Source organism: Conger conger, chromosome 11 (assembly GCF_963514075.1).
Source record: "Conger conger chromosome 11, fConCon1.1, whole genome shotgun sequence".
NCBI lineage: Eukaryota > Metazoa > Chordata > Actinopteri > Anguilliformes > Congridae > Conger > Conger conger.
In genome coordinates this window covers 3,186,668-3,206,593 of record NC_083770.1, presented here as the reverse complement: position 1 = coordinate 3,206,593, position 19,926 = coordinate 3,186,668, and the positions used below count along the sequence as shown (strand labels likewise).

The following is a 19,926-nucleotide window of genomic DNA, read 5'->3' as shown; positions in this document are numbered from 1 at the left end:
GCCACGCTGAGTCACGCCACGCTGAGTCACGCTGAGTCACGCCACGCTGAGTCATGCTGAGTCATGCTGAGTCATGCTGCGTCACGCTGAGTCACGCCACGCTGAGTCACGCTGAGTCACGCCACACTGAGTCACGCTGAGTCACGCCACACTGAGTCACGCCACACTGAGTCACGCCACACTGAGTCACGCTGAGTCACGCCACGCTGAGTCACGCTGAGTCACGTCATGCTGAGTCACGTCATGCTGAGTCACGCTGAGTCACGCTGAGTCACGCCACGCTGAGTCACGCCACACTGCATCACACTGAGTCACGCCACGCTGAGTCACGCCACACTGCATCACGCTGAGTCACGTCACGCTGAGTCACGCTGAGTCACGTCATGCTGAGTCACGCTGAGTCACGCTGAGTCACGCCACGCTGAGTCACGCTGAGTCACGCCACGCTGAGTCATGCTGAGTCATGCTGAGTCACACCACGCTGAGTCACGCCACGCTGAGTCACGCCACGCTGAGTCACGCTGAGTCACGCCACGCTGAGTCATGCTGAGTCATGCTGAGTCATGCTGCGTCACGCTGAGTCACGCCACGCTGAGTCACGCTGAGTCACGCCACACTGAGTCACGCTGAGTCACGCCACGCTGAGTCACGCTGCGTCACGCCACGCTGAGTCACGCTGAGTCACGCCACACTGAGTCACGCCACGCTGAGTCATGCTGTGTCACGCTGAGTCACGCCACGCTGAGTCACGCTGAGTCACGCCACGCTGAGTCACGCTGAGTCACGCCACGCTGAGTCATGCTGCGTCACGCTGAGTCACGCTGAGTCACGCCACGCTGAGTCATGCTGCGTCACGCTGAGTCATGCTGAGTCACGCCACGCTGAGTCACGCTGAGTCACGCCACGCTGCTTCCCCTCTTTTCATTCAGCATCATTTCAGCGCTGGTTGTGGTACTATTTTTTAATAACCGTTTCTGCATATGATTTTCCGTTTTGCTGTGAAACACTTGAGCATATTGCTTGTGAAGTTTTGTATTTATAAAAATGTATGTATAATTGCTTTGTAAAATTACAAACGGAAACCTCACTTAAGGACACTGAAGATAATGTCTCCTTGACTGTTGCAGCACAGGATTGGTCATCGGAAGCAGCAAGAGGTTATGACCCGGATACAGGGAGCAATCGTCCAGATTCCCAAGCCTCCGCCTAACCGCACTCTGAAGGCCCTGGAAAGCCAAAGGCAGTCCCGGAAACAGCAGGAAATTCAGGTGCATTTGCGCTGTATTTCCCAATCGCATTCCCCGCCTGAAGCTCTGAGGCTTATTCAGCTCAAGGCCAATCCTCAGTCCTGTGGCAGGGGCAGAGAGGGGAAGCTGGACAGTTAAACTTTTAAGAGAGGAATTTGTAGTCATCCATAAAAAGTATATTATGAAGGGAACAGAAATCAATAATCAATAATGATCAATAGGCATCATGCAAGAACCATTTGCATGAATAAATTTGTTCTTAAATCGCTTGTATGAGTTATTTAAGAGAACTTGGCGCATTCAGAAATGTTCTTGGGTTTAAAAAAAAGGCTTAGGTAGGAACAAAACTTACGAGTGGCCTCAACCTGTACCACGAATCATGGGGTGTTTCTCAATGTCTGTACTTGTCCGTACTTGTGGTCTTGTGAACTCATATTTAACAGCCCAAGAACAGAACTTAGCTGAAGCTAAGCAGCTGTTGACTTGGTTAGTACTTGGATGGGAGACCTCCCTGGAAAACTAAGTTGCAGCTGGAAGTGGTGTTAGTGGGCCAGAAGGGGGCGATCTTCCTTCTGGTCAAATAATCTCCAATGCCACAGTGATGGGGATGCTGAGGTGTGTGAGGCGCTGTCTTTTGGATGCGGCATTAAACTGTGGTCCTGACTCACTGTGGTCATTAAAGATCCCTTGAGGCTCTTCCAGTAGGGGGGTTCCCCGTTGTCCTGGCGAAATTCCATATATGGCTCTCTCAACCTGCCACCTAATCATCCCCTGATTTAATTGCATAGATAATTGCTCCCTCCCTCTCCACCTCAGCTGGTGTGTGGTGAGCATTCTGGTGCAAAATGGCTGCTGTTGCATCACCCAGGTGGGTGCTACACATTGGTGGTGGTTGAGGCAAGTTTCCCCCTCATCACTGTAAAGCCCTTTTAGTGTGAGAAAAGTGCTATATAAATGCAAGGAATTACTATTATTATTATTATTATTATTATTATTATTATTATTATTATTATAATCAATAAAATACAAGCTGCTGCTTGGTGTATCCAGGCAAAAGGATTTCTAAGAGCTTGAGTCGACCCAAACTTCTGCGGCTATGTGTAATTCTTTCCAATATACCCTGCATACGCATTTCCTTAAATTGCATTGTGCAGAAATAATGGTAAACATGCTAAACTATTATTTCCTGAATGCCTGGCTTGTTTCAGTCTCAGTCAAACCATACAAGGTAAAATGAGCAGTAGGCTACTATAAAAGTCAAAACATGACCAACTGAGCTAAAATTATATGATTTAACTTTTTAGAAAATTAGTTAATTAGATTTGTGAGTATGCTAGCAGGTATATGTTAATTCATATTCAGCTTCATTATCCCAGCTCAGGGAAATTGTTGTTAAAGGCAGGTATATAGCATAAAACTGTAAACCCAGGCTACACAAAACACAGGAAAGACACTATAATGAAATGCATCATGTATGCAATCTTAAGTAAATTAATAAATACTGGTATTCACATTGTTGAGAGATACAGTGTACAGTGTCACTACAGTAAGCAAAGCTGCCTCAATGGGGGTAATGGAGGCACATGTAGCCTATACGCATTATTCTTGCAAATAGGTAGCTAGCTTGCTATGGAAGGTATTCCGTGCCACATTTACAATTACATTTTACATTCTACATTTTAGTCATTTGGCAGACGCTTTTAATCCAAAGCGACTTAGAAGTGCATAGGTTCTACCATAAGTCAGAGCATCACATCCAGAAACTAGCAAAATACACAGGAAATGCTGTTCTAAACATAGTTGTCATCAGAATTTTTTTTTATTTATTTATTTTATTTTTTTTGGGGGGGGGGGGGGTTAGACAAGGATAGGGATATCAGAAAGGAGGGGCAGGGGAAATCAGGAGGGAGGACTAAGGTAGAGTTTGAAAAGGTGGGTTTTGAGTCTGCGTCGAAATAGGGGGAGGGATTCTGCTGTTCTGACAGTGGTAGGCAGGTCATTCCACCACTGAGGAACCAGAACGGAAAACAGGCGTGAACGTGCAGCTCGACCGCCAGGTGCACGTAGAGAGGGAACCGTAAGGCGACCAGAGCTGGCAGACCGGAGTGGTCTAGCTGGGGAGTAGGGAGTGATCAGGGATTGTATGTAAGGTGGGACAGTCCCCTTAGCAGCCTGAAATGCCAACACTAGGGCCTTGAAACGGATGCGTGCGGCAATGGGAAGCCAGTGGAGGCCAATGAGAAGCGGCCTTCATTGAAACGACCATGTCTAATAATGAAAACTCAACAGGTGAATTAACAAACAACTACATTGCATGCAAACTCAACACATTAATTCGCAAAATGTTGCGAATGTTATATTGTTGGTTGGTTTAATACTGTTGCCAATGAAAAGTCGTTGTCCTACACCATGGGTCTGCAACACGTTGCTCTCAAGCTACCAGTCGCTTGCCGCCCCAGTAGCTTGCCAAAGGCTGAAGCAGTATACATTTAAACACAATTGTTGCCGCAAGGCATTCCAGCCTACGAAATCAGGCAAAATAAAAAATTAACTGAATTTAGGCTACTTGGCTACGCAATAAACAGACGGGTGGAAATCCCGACACATAAAACTTAAAAGTGAACCATCAAATACCCCCCAGATTTCAGTGCCCATCAGTCCCAACATTTAGCAATAGAATCAAACAGTCCAAAAGTAAATTAAATCCCAAACCAAAGCGAAAATCTTTTGATAGCATACCGGTATGCTGCTCCAAACGAAACGCATGTCTCACAATAAAACGCACTTTAGGAAAAAAAGATCCTTAACTTGCTGTTATCTACGTTAATTTGTTATTGTTCATGAAGGCGTGTCTGGCAAGTTGTTGTTTTATGGGAATATTAGCAATAAAGTAAGTCTGTTAAGACTGACACTATGACTTACCAAACAGTATTTCCTGATTAGCCTACACTAATTGATTTCTGAACGGTTACAGGAAGTTTTGAACAGTGTTGGCCCACTTTAAGTGTAACCTTTTACTTTATTTCTAAAAATACAATTCCACAACAGAAGCCTAATAAGAAATAAAGGCCTGCCTCGAATACAAGCCTGCCCCAAATAAAGGCCTGTGCTTTGTGCAGCCTACGTAAATAAAAGACCCCGGACACAATTTGAGGATTTACGGTAATACACTTACTGTCTGTCTAACTAACTAACTAACAATCACTTTTATTGGGTAGTTTAGAAATATTCACATAACTAACTCACTAACCCAATCTCTTAGTATTTCTGCACTGTTCTGTAACTCCGCCTCCCTATGCTATCCCTGATTACTCGTTTAGTTTCAGCGAAGTGTTCACACCTGTCTCTAACTATCACTACATCTTCAAGCTATGCAAATGTCTACTCCCTTAACCGGAGCCATATGTTTTACATGTTGGTTACGTGCATCCAGTCCGCGTTTTTGTCTCCCCTCTATGATTATGCTACTACCCCATTATGTTTCCCCACCTGTTGTTTATTTGTTTAGCCCACCTTTCCCCCAGCCCCACCTAGATTGTTACCTTCCCTCATGTATTTAAACCTCTCTGTATTGTTCCTTGTCAGAACGATGATCAGTCTTAGTGCCAAATACTTCGTAAGCCTAATTCTTGAGATTCTTGATAGACCCTTTGCCTTTTGATTTCCGAGCCTGCTTTGCCCTTTTGTTTTGTTTGCCTTTCTGCTTTTCTGGTTTTCTACATTCTGCTTTGTTTTCTGGTTTAGATTCTTGCCTTCGTCCTTCTGTACTTTAGCCTTTTGATTTTCTGGATTTTTGACCCCCTCGCCTGTTTTTCGACTATTCTTTTGCCTTTCGTTTTTGTCATTGTATTGGATCTCCTGGCTACGATTTCGGACTAATAAACCACGATTTTGGATTATCGTGTGGTCTGCGTTTGGGTTCTCAGAGCCGTACATAACATGTATGCGTTTTGATTAAAGTAGTGTTTATTTGATTTAAAAACAGAGCTGGCATTTATCACCACCACGTCCTCCATTTATGGTTTCATATATCGTTCATCGTAACGGGATATAAAACGTCAATGAAAAGCTACGCCCATGGATATAGATCCATGTTTCGACTATCGATCTGCTTCCCTTTGCAGCCAGAAAATACAGTTCTGCAGTTTCACGAAGAGCGATATTGAGATTTACAATAGGGCTACATTTGTTCAAGTCAGAGGTTGAGCCACGCAGATAAAAAAATAAAAAAATAATAATGTTTCTGTAGCAGGAGGAAAGTACCAAATGAACGAGCAAACGGTAGCCTATAACTCTGAAGCTTGCTCAAGCAAACTGATGATGAGACTGTTCTTTGTGGTGGGGCTACTCTTTTTCGTACTTTATAACACTGCCCAAACACAGAACACATACGCTACATCTGGGGTCCGTTCCAGAAAGTATAAAGTCTATTCTACCTTGGAACGAACGTCAAACCAAGCGTCATTGACACACAGATTCTTTAGAAATGAGTACCAGTACATTTCTGACCAGCTATCACCTGCTTCAATATGTACAGTCCCCTCCAAATGTATTGAAACAGCAAGGTCAATTGGTAAATGGTTGGCATTTATATAGCGCCTTTATCCAAAGCGCTGTACAATTCTCATTCACCCATTCATACACACACTCACACACCAACGGCGATTGGCTGCCATGCAAGAGAGGTAACCATGACATAGGCAGGCTAAAACTCAGCCTCCCATAATGCTTTCCCTTTCATAGTGATGAAATTTCCACAATTGGACCATCCTCATGCCACCGACAGTGTTCACTTATGGTCCCGATTGAACCACTGCACCCTGTGCTGCAATGGGGGAAAGCTATATGCATCAGCCAGTCAGAAACTTAAAATAATGCAGTGGCTTCAGAAAGTATTTCTTTCAGTTTTTTTTTTCATAAATTCTAAAAACATCTTTTAACTTTTTCATTACAGGTTATCGATTGTAGTTTGATGGGCAAAAATTGATATTTTTATCCATTTTAAATGAAATCTACAACTAAAGTGTGCAAAATGTGAAGGGGTCTGAATAATTTATTTTTTAAAGATTTATACTATCTTTGAAATAAAACAATAGGGATTTAAACTGTTAATGTTGTCAAGTCACAGAATGATGAAGGGACAAAGTGGCCCAAGCATGAAGGAAGAACAGAGAAGTAATGTACTAGGATGGTCCATAAATATTGGGACATCGACACAATTCTCATCTTTTTGGCTCTATACACCACCACAATGGATTTGAAATGAAACGAACAAGATGTGCTTTAACTGCAGACTTTCAGCTTTAATTTGAGGGTATTTACATCCAAAGGATTTACAACAGTTTCTATATGTGCCTCCCACTTTTTAAGGGACCAAAAGTAATGGGACAAACTAACAATCATAAATCAAACTTTTTAATACTTGGTTGCAAATCCTTTGCAGTCAATTACAGCCTGAAGTCTGGAACGCATAGACATCATCAGACGCTGGGTTTCATCCCTGGTGATGCTCTGCCAGGTCTCTACTGCAACTGTCTTCTGTTCCTGCTTGTTCTTGGGGCATTTCCCCTTCAGTTTTGTCTACAGCAAGTGAAATGCATGTTCAATCGGATTCAGGTCAGGTGATTGACTTGGCCATTGCATAACATTCCACTTCTTTGCCTTAAAAAACTCTTTGGTTGCTTTCGCAGTATGCTTCGGGTCATTGTCCATCTGAACTGTGAAGCGCCGTCCAATGAGTTCTGAAGCATTTGGCTGAATATGAGCAGATAATATTGCCTGAAACACTTCAGAATTCATCCTGCTGCTTTTGTCAGCAGTCACATCATCAATAAATACAAGGGAACCAGTTCCATTGGCAGCCATACATGCCCACGCCATGACACTACCACCACCATGCTTCACTGATGAGGTGGTATGTTCTGGATCATGAGCAGTTCCTTTCCTTCTCCATACTCTTCTCTTCCCATCATTCTGGTACAAGTTGATCAAACTGGCAAACTCTAATCTGGTCTTCCTGTTTTTGAGGCTCACCAATGGTTTACATCTTGTGGTGAACCCTCTGTATTCACTCTGGTGAAGTCTTCTCTTGATTGTTGACTTTGACACATATACACCTACCTCCTGGAGAGTGTTCTTGATCTGGCCAACTGTTGTGAAGGGGTTTTTCTTCACCAGGGAAAGAATTCTTCATCCACCACAGTTGTTTTCCGTGGTCTTCCGGGTCTTTTGGTGTTGCTGAGCTCACCGGTGCGTTCTTTCTTTTTAAGAATGTTCCAAACAGTTGATTTGGCCACACCTAATGTTTTTGCTATCTCTCTGATGGGTTTGTTTTCATTTTTCAGCTTGCTTCACTGATAGTGACAGCTCTTTGGATCTCATATTGAGAGTTGACAGCAACAGATTCCAAATGCAAATAGCACACTTGAAATGAACTCTAGACCTTTTATCTGCTCCTTGTAAATGAGATAATGAGGGAATAACACACAGCTGGCCAGGGAACAGCTGAACAGCCAATTGTCCCATTACTTTCGGCCCCTTAAAAAGTGGGAGGCACAGATATAAACTGTTGTAATTCCTACACCGTTCACCTGATTTGGATGTAAATACCCTAAAATTAAAGCTGGAAGTCTGCAGTTAACGCATATCTTGTTCGTTTCATTTCAAATCCATTGTGGTGGTGTATAGAGCCAAAAAGGACAATTGTGTTGATGTCCCAATATTTATGGACCTGACTGTAATTGGATGCTATCTTTTCTGTGATTTTGTGTCAATGCAGGGCGTTTACAAGGAGATTGCCCAGTTTGAGAAGAACATGAAGAAGCTGTCTCCAGCAGGCTGTACCACTTCATCGTTCAGGTCAGCCTCTGACCTTTATTCACCTCTGTTTATATAGACACTCTCCATATAATATACACCTTTATTCACCTCTGTTTATATAGACACTCTCCATATAATATATACTGTACTATAGAACTGTAGTCACCTTCATAACATGTTCTGTCTTTGATCAGAATGGAGATGGGCGGGCAGTCATATAGTGTGGATTTTCTACACCGAAGCCTGATTATTATGTTTTATTTATCTGACTGAGCAAGACATTTGTTTGCTTCATTGATTGCTCAATAGCAACTCAGAATCCAACAACACTGGCCCCTCTTTTGGGTGTCCCCTGCTTTCTGTCGACAGTGCTCTGCAAGAGCCCTTCCACAGTGAAGCTCCCAGCACCCAACGCAGCAAGGCCCTGGGGCCTGAGGACGCATCAGCCCGGGAGGAACGGGCCAAGCGGAGGAGGCGCTTCCTCATGGATCAGCTGCAGGCTCACGAGGAGCTACAGGTGACCCTGCCGGCTGTACAGCCTGGGGTTTCCTGGGAGAGCTGAAATCGCTTCATTCAGATCAACTGTTAATGCAATTAAGTAACTCCATGTCCCACACACAAAGGTGTTATGGAATCACTGATGTGAGAACGTGCCATCTCCCAATTAAACTAAGACCAGCAAAGACCCAGAAACCGGTAAAGATGGGTGGAAGGATGTGATCCTTGTAAATTCGGCTGGCCCTTTTCCCCACAGGATCTGATCCAGGAGGAGCAGCTGGTGGAACGCCTGACCCGACAGACCCAGCAGGAGAGGAGGCTGGCCGTCCAGCTCCTGCAGGTCCGGCAGCAGAAGGAGGTGATCCGTCAGAACCGGATCTTCCGGGAGAGGCAGTACCAGGAGCAGCGGGAGCGGGACTTTGAAGAGGCGCTGGACAGGGAAGCGGTGAGATCATCAGCAGAAGGGTTGGGCTTGATGCCCAGTAGGTTCATGGGGAATACCACTATTTTAGCCTGATCGGGTCAGTGAAGGCCCATCTGCCTCCAATAATTATTTATGTGTTGGTTTATTTGTAAGGACCAAGCACAGAAAACATTTAGGGGAGAGCGGGTTGCCATATGAGTATGTTGTCATACTGTTCATTTCTCTCAAAGAAGAGGCTCTAAAATTTTAAAAATTGAATTGCCATTTTCTGTTACTTTGAGGTCAATTTCTTAGATGTGGTCAAAATCACACTATTCTGAGGTGAGGATAGTTTTCTTATTTTTCACCTTCAAAACATTATGTGTTATGAAATGTTAGAATGTTAGAAAATGAAGTGTCTTGCTTAAGCCGCGGTTCTGTGTTAAGGTGACCTTGAAATTTTGCCCTAATTAGTCAGGTCGGGGTAGGTTGGGGCAAGTCTCAATGACTTTGGGGCAACTTCTCCCCACTATAAATTAACGCCTAGAGCTTGACACATAAATCATTGTGATATTGTATAACCAACTAAAACGCAGCCGTCTGGCAGTCAGAGGGTGGCTGGTTTGCTCGTCCGCCATATTGCTCAGGCTAGCCAAGTTAGGTTCCGTTATATTTGTATGCTAAAATTAGCATATTTTTGTGGGAGTGTCATGTGATCGCCTAGATGGGTGGCTGCCCATAAACCAGTCTCTGTGCTCAAGGGTAGAGTTTGAGTTCCCATTATCCTCTGGGAAACACAGGCTGGAGATTCAAGCCAAACACGTCCAGTGACGTCACTAGAGGTTTTGCCCCATATTTAGGAAACGGCTACACTGACGGTAAAACAAGCGTGACAGTGCTCCTTTAACTATGAATAGTTACACTTTACAATAAGGTTACATGAATTGGAATGAACTAATGTGGTTGTTGAATTATGAATTAATTATGTACTAATACATTCATTAAACATAAAATGAACCTTTCATTAGTTGTGTTGTGTGTGTGTTAACTACTAACTAATGTATTAGTTATTTTAATACATTAGCAAACCATAGAATAGAAGTAATAATTAGTTAAGCCTTAACATGAGTGTAGCAGATGCATAGTAAGAAGGTCGCTGCATAGCCTGTCCCATCAGCCATCCAACTTTCTGCAAATGTTCTCACTTGTACTCTTTTGATGAAGAGTTTTTTGGTGTAGAACTCATTGGTGGTGTATAATATTAGAAAACAAACGATGCATTTTGTAGGTTGGTTTGTGGGTGCAGTTTTGGGGAAAACCCATGTAGAATTTGAATGCCTGTAGATATCTTTACCATATTTTGTACACAAGTTGACATCAGGTTGGTGCACAAATATAAAGTAGTTCTGGGTTGTCCTTGACTTTGAAATTGAGTTATTCCAACTAAATGTAAAAAAATATAAAAATTTAAAAAATGTGTTATGTACACTGTATGTCATTTTCCTCAAATTTCTGAATGGCACAAGCCTGTACTGTACTTTCATTTGCGTATGCAGTAAATCATTTTTTAGATATTGACACTTTTATAGCACTAGTATGAAATAGGAGGAAATTGCCCTCTCGGGGGGGAAAGTGGAAAGGTTAATAAGTCATTCCTGCAAGACAATTTACGTTCAAACCTACGTTGAACTTTCGTTATACTGGTGCAACAGGCTGCAGATTCAGAAAATGTTCAGGTGCAAGTAAAACTAGACTCCACACCATCAAGGATTTTCGCCCTCTTGGAAGCAAATCTCTACAAGTGGTCATTAGTTTTCCTCCAGCGTTAAGGTTAGGGTTAACTGTAGTTCATTATAAATGGATTCTGGATAACATTCTGGGTGTATTTTTGTCCTGAGATAAGTAAAAGTACTACTTACTTAGCTAGCTACCCAGTCTTTTCATTCAGTTAACTTACAGCCACTTAGCAAAGCTAGCTGACTACAAACCATATTTATTCCACATCTGGTCATCCTTCTGGGTCAAATTAAGCGTATCTCAATTGTTTTTTGAAAATGCCTAATGATTGTGAGGAACGTATTGTTTACGTTCAAACCCAGGGTGTCTGAGGTTTCAGAGCTGCCCGAGATATCAGGGAGAGAACAGCAGGCTTTCTGTTTGGCTCATCCGGCCTGAAACCAAACAAACACGTAGCCTTTCAGACAGCCTCAGTCTCTACCCTCCAAGAAATATCAGCCCATCGCACTCACCAAGGAGGAGAATGTAAACAGATGTCTGTCCCATGTCCCTGATTGGCTAGTGCCCAGTGTGTGTCAGTGTGCTATTGAAGTGGTATTCTGTGGCTACTGAACCCAAATGCTGTGCAGGTCAGCTGGCTTCTCCTCTCGCTGGCCAGTGCTATCTCCTTTCTTTGGTAAGGCACCTGGAGGTAAAGAGGAGGAGTCAGCATTCTGCTGTGGCTAAAAATGTTCTAGCACAAAACTGCTCTGCGTCCTTACCATTACCTCAGAACCTTTTTCTCGTATCTGTTCTGAAATTGTATCTGTACAGAGACCGGTGACAGAGAGGTAGCACAAAATGCATGATGAATCATTGGAGGAATTTCAAGCAATTCATAGTACCTGATACAGTGGCTACGTGGTACAATGACAAATGTTATTTGAGCACAGCCGTCTCTGCTTTAAGGGACAAACTGCTTGAAATTACAAAATGATTTGAGTCTAATCAAAGCACTCCACTAAAAGGGAGTTAAATGGCAGTAACATTCACATCAATGTTGGAAAGTGTTATTACAGTATTAGTGCATTATTATTAGCACTGGGTAAATTTGCTTCCATTGTCCTTCAGAAGATTCTGGCACTCTTGTGCCACTTTAAGGATGCATTGAACTGGTTTGGCCTTGACTGTGGTCTTCAGAGCCAGCTCCCTATCACAGAGAGCAAGGAATATTCACCAGCCTTGCACTGCACAACCCGTTTAACGTTTATGTGATGACACAATAAAATCCTGTTTTATTCTAAAACAACTAGACTGGGATAAAGTTGTAGAAAGATGTTCATAAGTTAACTATCCTTAAAAATATGATCTTCTTGTGTTGTGCTGTGTCAATGCCCTTTTATGTGAACCATAACGAGGTTATCAGTTTCCAATTGTAATGTCTTTAACCAATATACTGTATATCCCCTTAGCCTGGCTTCTGAGGAAGGCCCATACAAAAATCAACATGGCGTCTGAAACTAATGCAACCAATACATTTTTCTATCAGCTTTTGAAAAAACTTCTCTTTGGAGAGTTTATGAGCTGGTTGTTCTGTCACTAAATGAAATCATAATAATAAAATGAAATAAAAACATCTTTGCACAATGTAGCTGGGGCACACATAATGAACCATGTACTGTAAGAAGTTATAAACAAATCTGTTACTTATTTTGGTACATCCTGCATTTAACCTGGAGAAAAGAGCAGCAGATAGGAGAGAGAAACAAATTATATTCAATCGACTTAACTGCATAGAGGCCAGCGATGAAGAGGTTTTTATCATGGGAAGTGCTGCGAGATGGTGTTTACACACAGCTAAAATGGTGAAAGAAAAGCTTAAGTGTGTCCAGGCTGGTGATGTACAGCAGGGGCAGACTCACCTCCTGTATGTCTCCACCTGGTCTCCATTGTGGAGGCAATTGGTGGATGAGCTGAAGAAGATTAGAACAGAAAGATATGCCTAAAGTTTCATGGGGTTCTGCTGGGTGCACATCTTATCCAAATGTTTCTAATGCCAGGGAGACCCCAGTCCTGAAGGAACAGGCAGTCTGCTGATTTCCTGTGTGTCAGTGATTATTGGTTATTGATTGGCTGAACGATACACAAACCTTCACTTCCTGCTGATTGAAAGCAAGTCAAGCTACAGGTTTTGAAACAGCTGGTGGCAGGCTGGCCAGTTCAGACCAGCTCCTGCTTGACATGGTTTAAATGCCCCAAAACTAAGGGAAACTAATACTACCGGCAGCAAAATAAGCAGCCACCCATGCAAAAATGCTGACTCACTTCTGGATTTTAGCACTATAACCCATAACACTATTAGTGTATTTTTATGTGAGGAATTGTTAGTTAAGGATGCACTAACCCCCCATGTTCCAGGCCCTGACCCAGGAGGCCCAGAGGGAGCGTGCGGAAGAGATGCGCAGGGAGATGGAGCTGCACGACCAGATCGCTGCCGAGCGAGCCCAGGAGCGCTACCGGAAGCACTTCCTCTTCTGCCGAGAGGTCCTGGAGCAGATCGTGGACTTGGCCACCAAGGCTGGGGAGTACCGCGTACTCACCGGGAGGTATGTGCCTTACAGGACAGGCCATGCACGTGTCATAGCGTGAGCTCACCGGGAGGTATGTGCCTTATGCACGTGTCATAGCGTGAGCTCACCAGGAGGTATGTGCCTTATGCACCTGTCATAGCGTGAGCTCACTGGGAGGTATGTGCCTTATGCACCTGTCATAGCGTGTGCTCACAGGGAGGTACGTGCCTTATGCACGTCTCAGCGCAGCCTCAGTTTCAGTCTCTGTTTCAGCAGTGCGATCCCTGGGAAGATGATGCGGGAGTGGGCGGAGCTCCTGTTTGCTGGGCAGCCCCTGTACGAGGCAGGCCCGCCGGAGCCTGTCTTTGTCGACCCCAAGCCAGTGCAGCTCGTCGACATGGAGAAGCAGGAGATCCTCAACTGCCAGGACTACGATGAGTACAACGTGAGCGACAGTCACTGATGTGCACACACACACACATCTGCAAATTCATGTGCACCCCCCCCCCCACACACACACACGTACGTGCAAACAATGTACAAAGTCACATCGGGGAAATTATAAAATGACAAAAAGACACCTTTTTTCTTTAAGGGGGGACCCTAGCGGATTTGTAAATATCTGAGGTCTTTGATGAGCACCCCACACACGTGACTGTGTGACTCACAGCAGCTCCTGCGTCTTGGCGTAAGGTGTGTGTCTGCTTTCATTCTGCAGAGCATGATGGGTGAGTGGGCATGGCCAGAGGACCAGGAGGCCAAACAGCCCCCCCCCAACAACAACGTCCTGGGTCATGTGGTGAGCCGGCTGCGGGGGAATGTGGACCTGCCGGAACCAGACTCGCCCCCACCACAGTTTCCCACCTTCACTCTCAAGGCCTGTGTCCTGGGGAAGGTCTGCTCAGGGAAGACGACCAGCCTGGCCAAGATCGCCCAAGGTACGTCTTCTAAAATAACATTCTTATCATCACTGTACTTTCACACTTATCCACACTGTTAGAGCCAAAATTAACACTTAGAACAGAAAACAGACAAATGTAAATTATGTAAATATTCATAATTATACTTACCTGTGGATACATTGATTTTTCATTTAGAATTAGTCTTCCCTTGGTGCCCATTCCCGGCAGCACAAATAGTTTTTAATTGGAGGAAATAAGAAGTAAACCTCCTGGGAGAAAGGAATCCTGGCTAGATGGGCGAGCAGTATAGTCTTTTGACCATGAAAACACGCAAAATAGAAACACAACGCACGTATTGAAAAGTATATTGGAAATTGGAACTGGGACGTTTATTATTTTCACTCAACTTTTCTCAGCCTACGTGGCCCTATGTTTGATTTAAAAGGAAAATAAATCCGCATTTAATTTGCAATTTTGCCCCTTGATTTGGTGCTTTATATTTATGTTAGATGTGCGTTAAAAACCCTTGGATGGTCGCTATATATATATTTTTTTTTAATAATAAAAAAATACAAATAAAAACACTACCCCATACACAGTTAATTATGCAATGATGGAGCGGTAATGTCACTGCTGAGCTGCGTTCACAGGCACAAATTATACAGTTTTACCAACATGTTTATACATTTAAAGCTTTAAGGTACAGTAGGTAATTTCGGACTCCTAATGGTCAAGAGAGGAATTGCAACAACAAACAACCTCAAACCACAACCCACAGTCTATTGTTAGACTATGTTATCTTCCCTTGGATAATAAGCAATAGTATACAGAGTTTCAGTGATCGCTTGTCTGGAGTGCAATTTGGGCAGCTATACAAAAAATCTGAATAAGCCCTCGGGCCATTGGCTGTCGCAGTTAGAACCAATTTTCAACCAATGAGCTTGAATTGCTGTACAACTGTACAGCTTTTGATATGGATTGACGGCCCTACAAATGTACACTTTGAAACCAAAATTTAAGGACTATAAACACAGGCAGAGGTGAGTCAGCATGTCAGTGAGCCTTTTTCAATGAGAGGAAGGTTTACTTGTAACAATGTTTTAACACAAAAATCTTACCTATTGTACATTTAAAGAATGATACAGTAACTCAGGTTCAAACTTATGCCATTTTAATGCCAGAACGGCTCTCTTCTGAAGTGTTGCTAGGCATTTGCGTATCTCTGATGCCATGAATCAACTGAACTTTGGTGAGTTTGGTTTTGCCATGTTCGAAGTGACCTATCGCATGATAATATCACTCTTTCAAATATCTCTCAGCCAATCGCAATGCGAGGTCGGTACTGCTAATAATGAATTGGCATCAATAGAAGTAGAGGTGGAATTTCCAGGTTCAAATCTAAAAGCCCTCCCCAGTATTTTATTCAAACAACCTGCATTTGCTGATCAGGACAATTCTTCAGCCAGGAGGTAGAACCGATTGGTGAAATCAGCTGAGTTCATGGGTGGAAGAAACACATGGCAGGACTTTTACTTTCTGACCCCTGGACTTTCCACCTCTGAATGGAAGTAAAAATAATAATTTATGTAGCGCCTACCCAAGCCGTGCGCCTTGTGTTGTATGTGTGTGTGCTTTATGTGTGCACTGTGTCAGTCTGAGTGCATGGTTCAGTCCTGTGCTGTTTCTGCACTGTGTCAGTCTGAGTGCATGGTTCAGTCCTGTGCTGTTTCTGCACTGTGTCAGTCTGAGTGCATGGTTCAGTCCTGTGCTGTTTCTGCACTGTGTCAGTCTGAGTGCATGGTTCAGTCCTGTGCTGTTTGTTGTTGTTTCTCCTCCAGTCCATGGTGTCCACGTCCTGTCGGCCAGCGCTCTGATCCAGGAGGCGGTGCGGGCCTTCCAGATAATACAGGGGACCGTGGATGGGAAAGAGGTTCGTAATGCTGACTTCAACCAGAGAGGCTAATGCTACTATTGAATTTGTCTTTATAACATAACATAATTCAGTTCAATGTGTTTTTGTGCATACCATACTATACTGCTGGGGCTGTATTGGCTCAGGATTCGTCTGGCAGTGGGTCTGGCTGCTGGTTTGATCCGCCCTGGGTCTGGCAGTGGGGGGGGGGGCTGCCGGTTTGATCTGCCCTGGGTGTGTCGAAGTGTCTCTGAGCAAGACACCTAACCCCTAAATGCTCCTGACGAGCTGGTTGGTGCCTTGCATGGCAGCCAATCGCCGTTGGTGTGTGAGTCTGTGTATGAATGGGTGAATGGAAATTATCATTGTACAGCTATATAAATGCAGACCATTTATCATTTACCATTGATGAGAACAGGTCATTCAGCCCAACAATGCTCGCCATTTCCCAACCACTAGAGTGCACCTAACACTTAGTTTACCTACAGACTGGATTGCATCCTGCACTGTATCAATTATGCTCTTGAAAATCCCGTTTCTGCCTACCTACGCAATATGACCTGATTCTGTGACCACTGTCTGTGTGAAGCAGTACTTCCTAAAATCTGTGCAGAATTTATCTTTTGTAATCTTCCTTTTATGACCCCTCATTCTGCTAACAGAACTTAACCTGGAGAATCTCCTGTGGTTCACTTTGTTAATCCCTTTTATTTAAAGCCTCAATCAATTTCCATCACTTCCTCACTTCAAATGAATACACTCTCTGTGAATCTGCTCGATAATATTTTAAATCAATGAACTAATGATCATTTCTTGTGCAAGATGGCCGAGAGTTGCAGTTCTTCATCCACTGTACCTGGCCGTGTGGAAAACGGCCTTGATAAAGAGGAGGAACCGTCTGGATCACGTAATTCAGGTTAGATGTGTTTTATCTTGTGGGTATTGAATAGCTAAATGACATACAACTGTGGTTACTGTGGGTCTTCAAGGGATGCATACCTTCTTTTTCATTGCCATGTATTTATTTAACAAATGCTAAATGCTTACCCAGATTACATTTTACTGCATCACTAGATGAACAGTACTATTGGAAATGAGACCAAAAGTCTTGAAAGTGCTATTGGGTGAAGTAATTAGACAATAATCATATCATCATGCGCAAGTGCCCCCTCAGAAATAAAGGTACGAAAAGTGCTTGTTTCTGGGGCGATACCCTAAAGGTGCCACGAGTGAACATGCTTCTATTTTGCATTCTTTTCTGACTTAAATTTTCTCATTACAAATTATATTATCAGGATTTCTTAGTATTTTGTATGTCCCCCTTTTGCTTTAATGGCAGCGTGCACTCAAGCTGGCATAATCTTTTGCAAAAACCTGGTGATTCATGTTATCCCAGCATTATTTGACAATGTTCCAAAAAGCATCTTGTGATGTTACTCAATGCTTGGTTTTTGTCAGTTTTCAAGGGTGCAATGGGGTTGAGGTCAGGTGGTTGTGGAATTTCAATGTTCAATTCTCAGACCCCACTATTGATGGAAATTACATCTCTTAGATGGAAATAATTGCCTCATGATTCCCTCTATTGGATTGCTTCATGACATCAGCAATATTGTAATCCTCTATGATAAATCTTAAGCGATTATCATTCTCAGGCTTTAGTTTTAACAGTAAAAAACCTTTGAAAGTACATTTGTATTTGCCATTACAGGTCACTGATGGGTCACTGACAGGTTTGTAAAATAAAGCGAGTAATTTATGGTCCCTGTGTGTTTCCCAGGATCCGTCTCCCAGGATACTGAGCGGAAAGTGTCCGCAAAGCAGGACATCAAATCAAAGGTAAGCCTACTACGCCTACGAAACAACAAACTATAATGGCAAGTTCAAATTACACCTGCAACCATCACGGTAGGCTATAGAAATGGCATGACATGTGGCCGATTTGTTTACATGTTTCGTTTTTTGCCTCGCGTTTAATGACAGAGGTTGACTTGAACTGTTTTTCCCAGTCGGAAGGTGTTAAATCGTTCATTCTAATATGATGTGAACGATGTTTCCTATGATTACCCAAACTAATCGCGACGGGTTTAGCAAACTAGCTAGCTCAGTAACATAAATATAGATACATTTCCTAAAAATGTACACTTATTTCTATGGTCGGCGAAGGAAAGTGCCAAATGCGTAACCATTTTATTTTTACCTGTTGCATAGTGCGTGTTACTTGAGAAAGAGCTAGGCTGTATTGTCAGGCTTTATTCTTCCACAGCTCTGACAATTAACTGCTTACACTATGGAAATAAAATCACCGATCAGCCAACCGATTGCTTAAACCAGTTTTTCCCTCCGTTGGAATTGCATGGTACTGCATGTGGTGAAACTTATGTCGGAATAGATCCCATGCATTTTTAAATGGAACCGGCGGTCTTCTCTCAACTTTCCACTTATCTTCTCCAGAACAATCTCCACAATCCCAACCAGTCCGGCTTCAAGAGTGGCCACTCCACTGAGACCGCCCTGCTCATGGTCACAGGCACTCTACTCTGCCAAAGCCAAATCCCTCTCCTCTGTCCTCATCTTCCTCGACCTGTCGGCCGCCTTTGATACAGTCAACCAAGAGATTCTGCTCTCATCGCTGACTGGGATGGGTGTCACAGGATCTGCACGAGCATGGTTTTCCTCCTCTCTCTCTGGTCGTTCCTACCAGGTGACTTGGAGGGGCTCCATTTCTGACCCCCACCCCCTACAAACTGGAGTCCCGCAGGGCTCAGTTCTTGGTCCTCTCCTCTTCTCTCTATACACCATGTCTCTTGGTTCGGTTATCTGTTCCCATGGCTTTTCTTACCATTCTTATGCCGATGACACCCAACTCTTTCTTTCCTTCCCCCCCAATACCCAGGTCACCACACAGATCTCTGCCTGCTTGGCTGATATCTCTGTGTGGATGTCTTCCCACCACATGAAGCTTAACCTTGCCAAGTCTGAGCTTCTCTACATCCCTGCTAAGTCCTCTCCGACAATCGACCTCTCACTGATTGTTGAGGACTTTGTAGTATCCTCCTCCCATACGGCTAAGAGTCTTGGGGTGACTCTTGACTCACCCTGGCTCCACAAGTATCCTCCACTGCCAGAACCTGCAGGTTCTTCCTCTACAATATTCGCTGTATCCATCATCTCCTGAAGGAGAAAGCCACCCAGCTCCTAGTCCAGGCGCTCGTCATTTCCCGCCTGGATTACTGCAGCTCCCTCCTAGCCGGTCTCCCAGCTTGTGCCATCAAGCCCCTCCAGCTGGTCCAGAATGCCGCAGCCCGCCTGATCACCAGTCAGCCCAGGTCGGCTCATGTCACCCCACTCCTCATTGGCCTCCGCTGGCTTCCTATTGCTGCACGCATCCGCTTCAAGGCCCTAGTGTTGGCATTTCAGGCTGCTAAGGGGACTGTCCCACCTTACATCCAATCCTTAATCACTCCCTACTCCCAGGCGAGACCACTCTGGTCTGCCAGCTCTGGTCGTGTTATGGTTCCCTCACTACGAGCACCTGGCGGTCGAGCTGCACGTTCACGCCTGTTTTCCGTTCTGGTTCCTCAGTGGTGGAATGACTTGCCTACCACTGTCAGGACAGCAGAATCCCTCCCCCTATTTCGACGCAGACTAAAAACACACCTTTTCAATCTGTACCTTAGTCCTACCTCCTGACCCCCCCCCCCTTTTCTGATATCCCTTTTGTCTAACCCCCCCCCCAAAAAAAGAAAAACAAAGTGCACTTACGATGACTGTATTTCTTGTTTAGAACAGCACTTAATGTGTTTTTTACTATGCACAACAAAACATGCACTATTAAGTGTTTATAGGCATGTTCATACAG

At 43.9% G+C, this 19,926-nt stretch overlaps 1 protein-coding gene across 1 annotated transcript in view; it reads left to right on the top strand.

Annotated features, from left to right (window-relative positions):
* Window positions 1-19,926, top strand: part of spef2 (sperm flagellar 2) — a 58,319-nt gene that overhangs the window by 6,950 nt on the left and 31,443 nt on the right. The window contains exons 5-14 of the mRNA XM_061260465.1: window positions 1,128-1,268; window positions 8,026-8,105; window positions 8,436-8,583; window positions 8,821-9,009; window positions 13,102-13,289; window positions 13,530-13,698; window positions 13,972-14,191; window positions 15,994-16,085; window positions 16,890-16,983; window positions 17,845-17,903. Coding sequence (XP_061116449.1) covers window positions 1,128-1,268; window positions 8,026-8,105; window positions 8,436-8,583; window positions 8,821-9,009; window positions 13,102-13,289; window positions 13,530-13,698; window positions 13,972-14,191; window positions 15,994-16,085; window positions 16,890-16,983; window positions 17,845-17,903 — 1,380 coding nt within the window. The remainder of the gene's footprint in view (window positions 1-1,127; window positions 1,269-8,025; window positions 8,106-8,435; window positions 8,584-8,820; window positions 9,010-13,101; window positions 13,290-13,529; window positions 13,699-13,971; window positions 14,192-15,993; window positions 16,086-16,889; window positions 16,984-17,844; window positions 17,904-19,926) is intronic.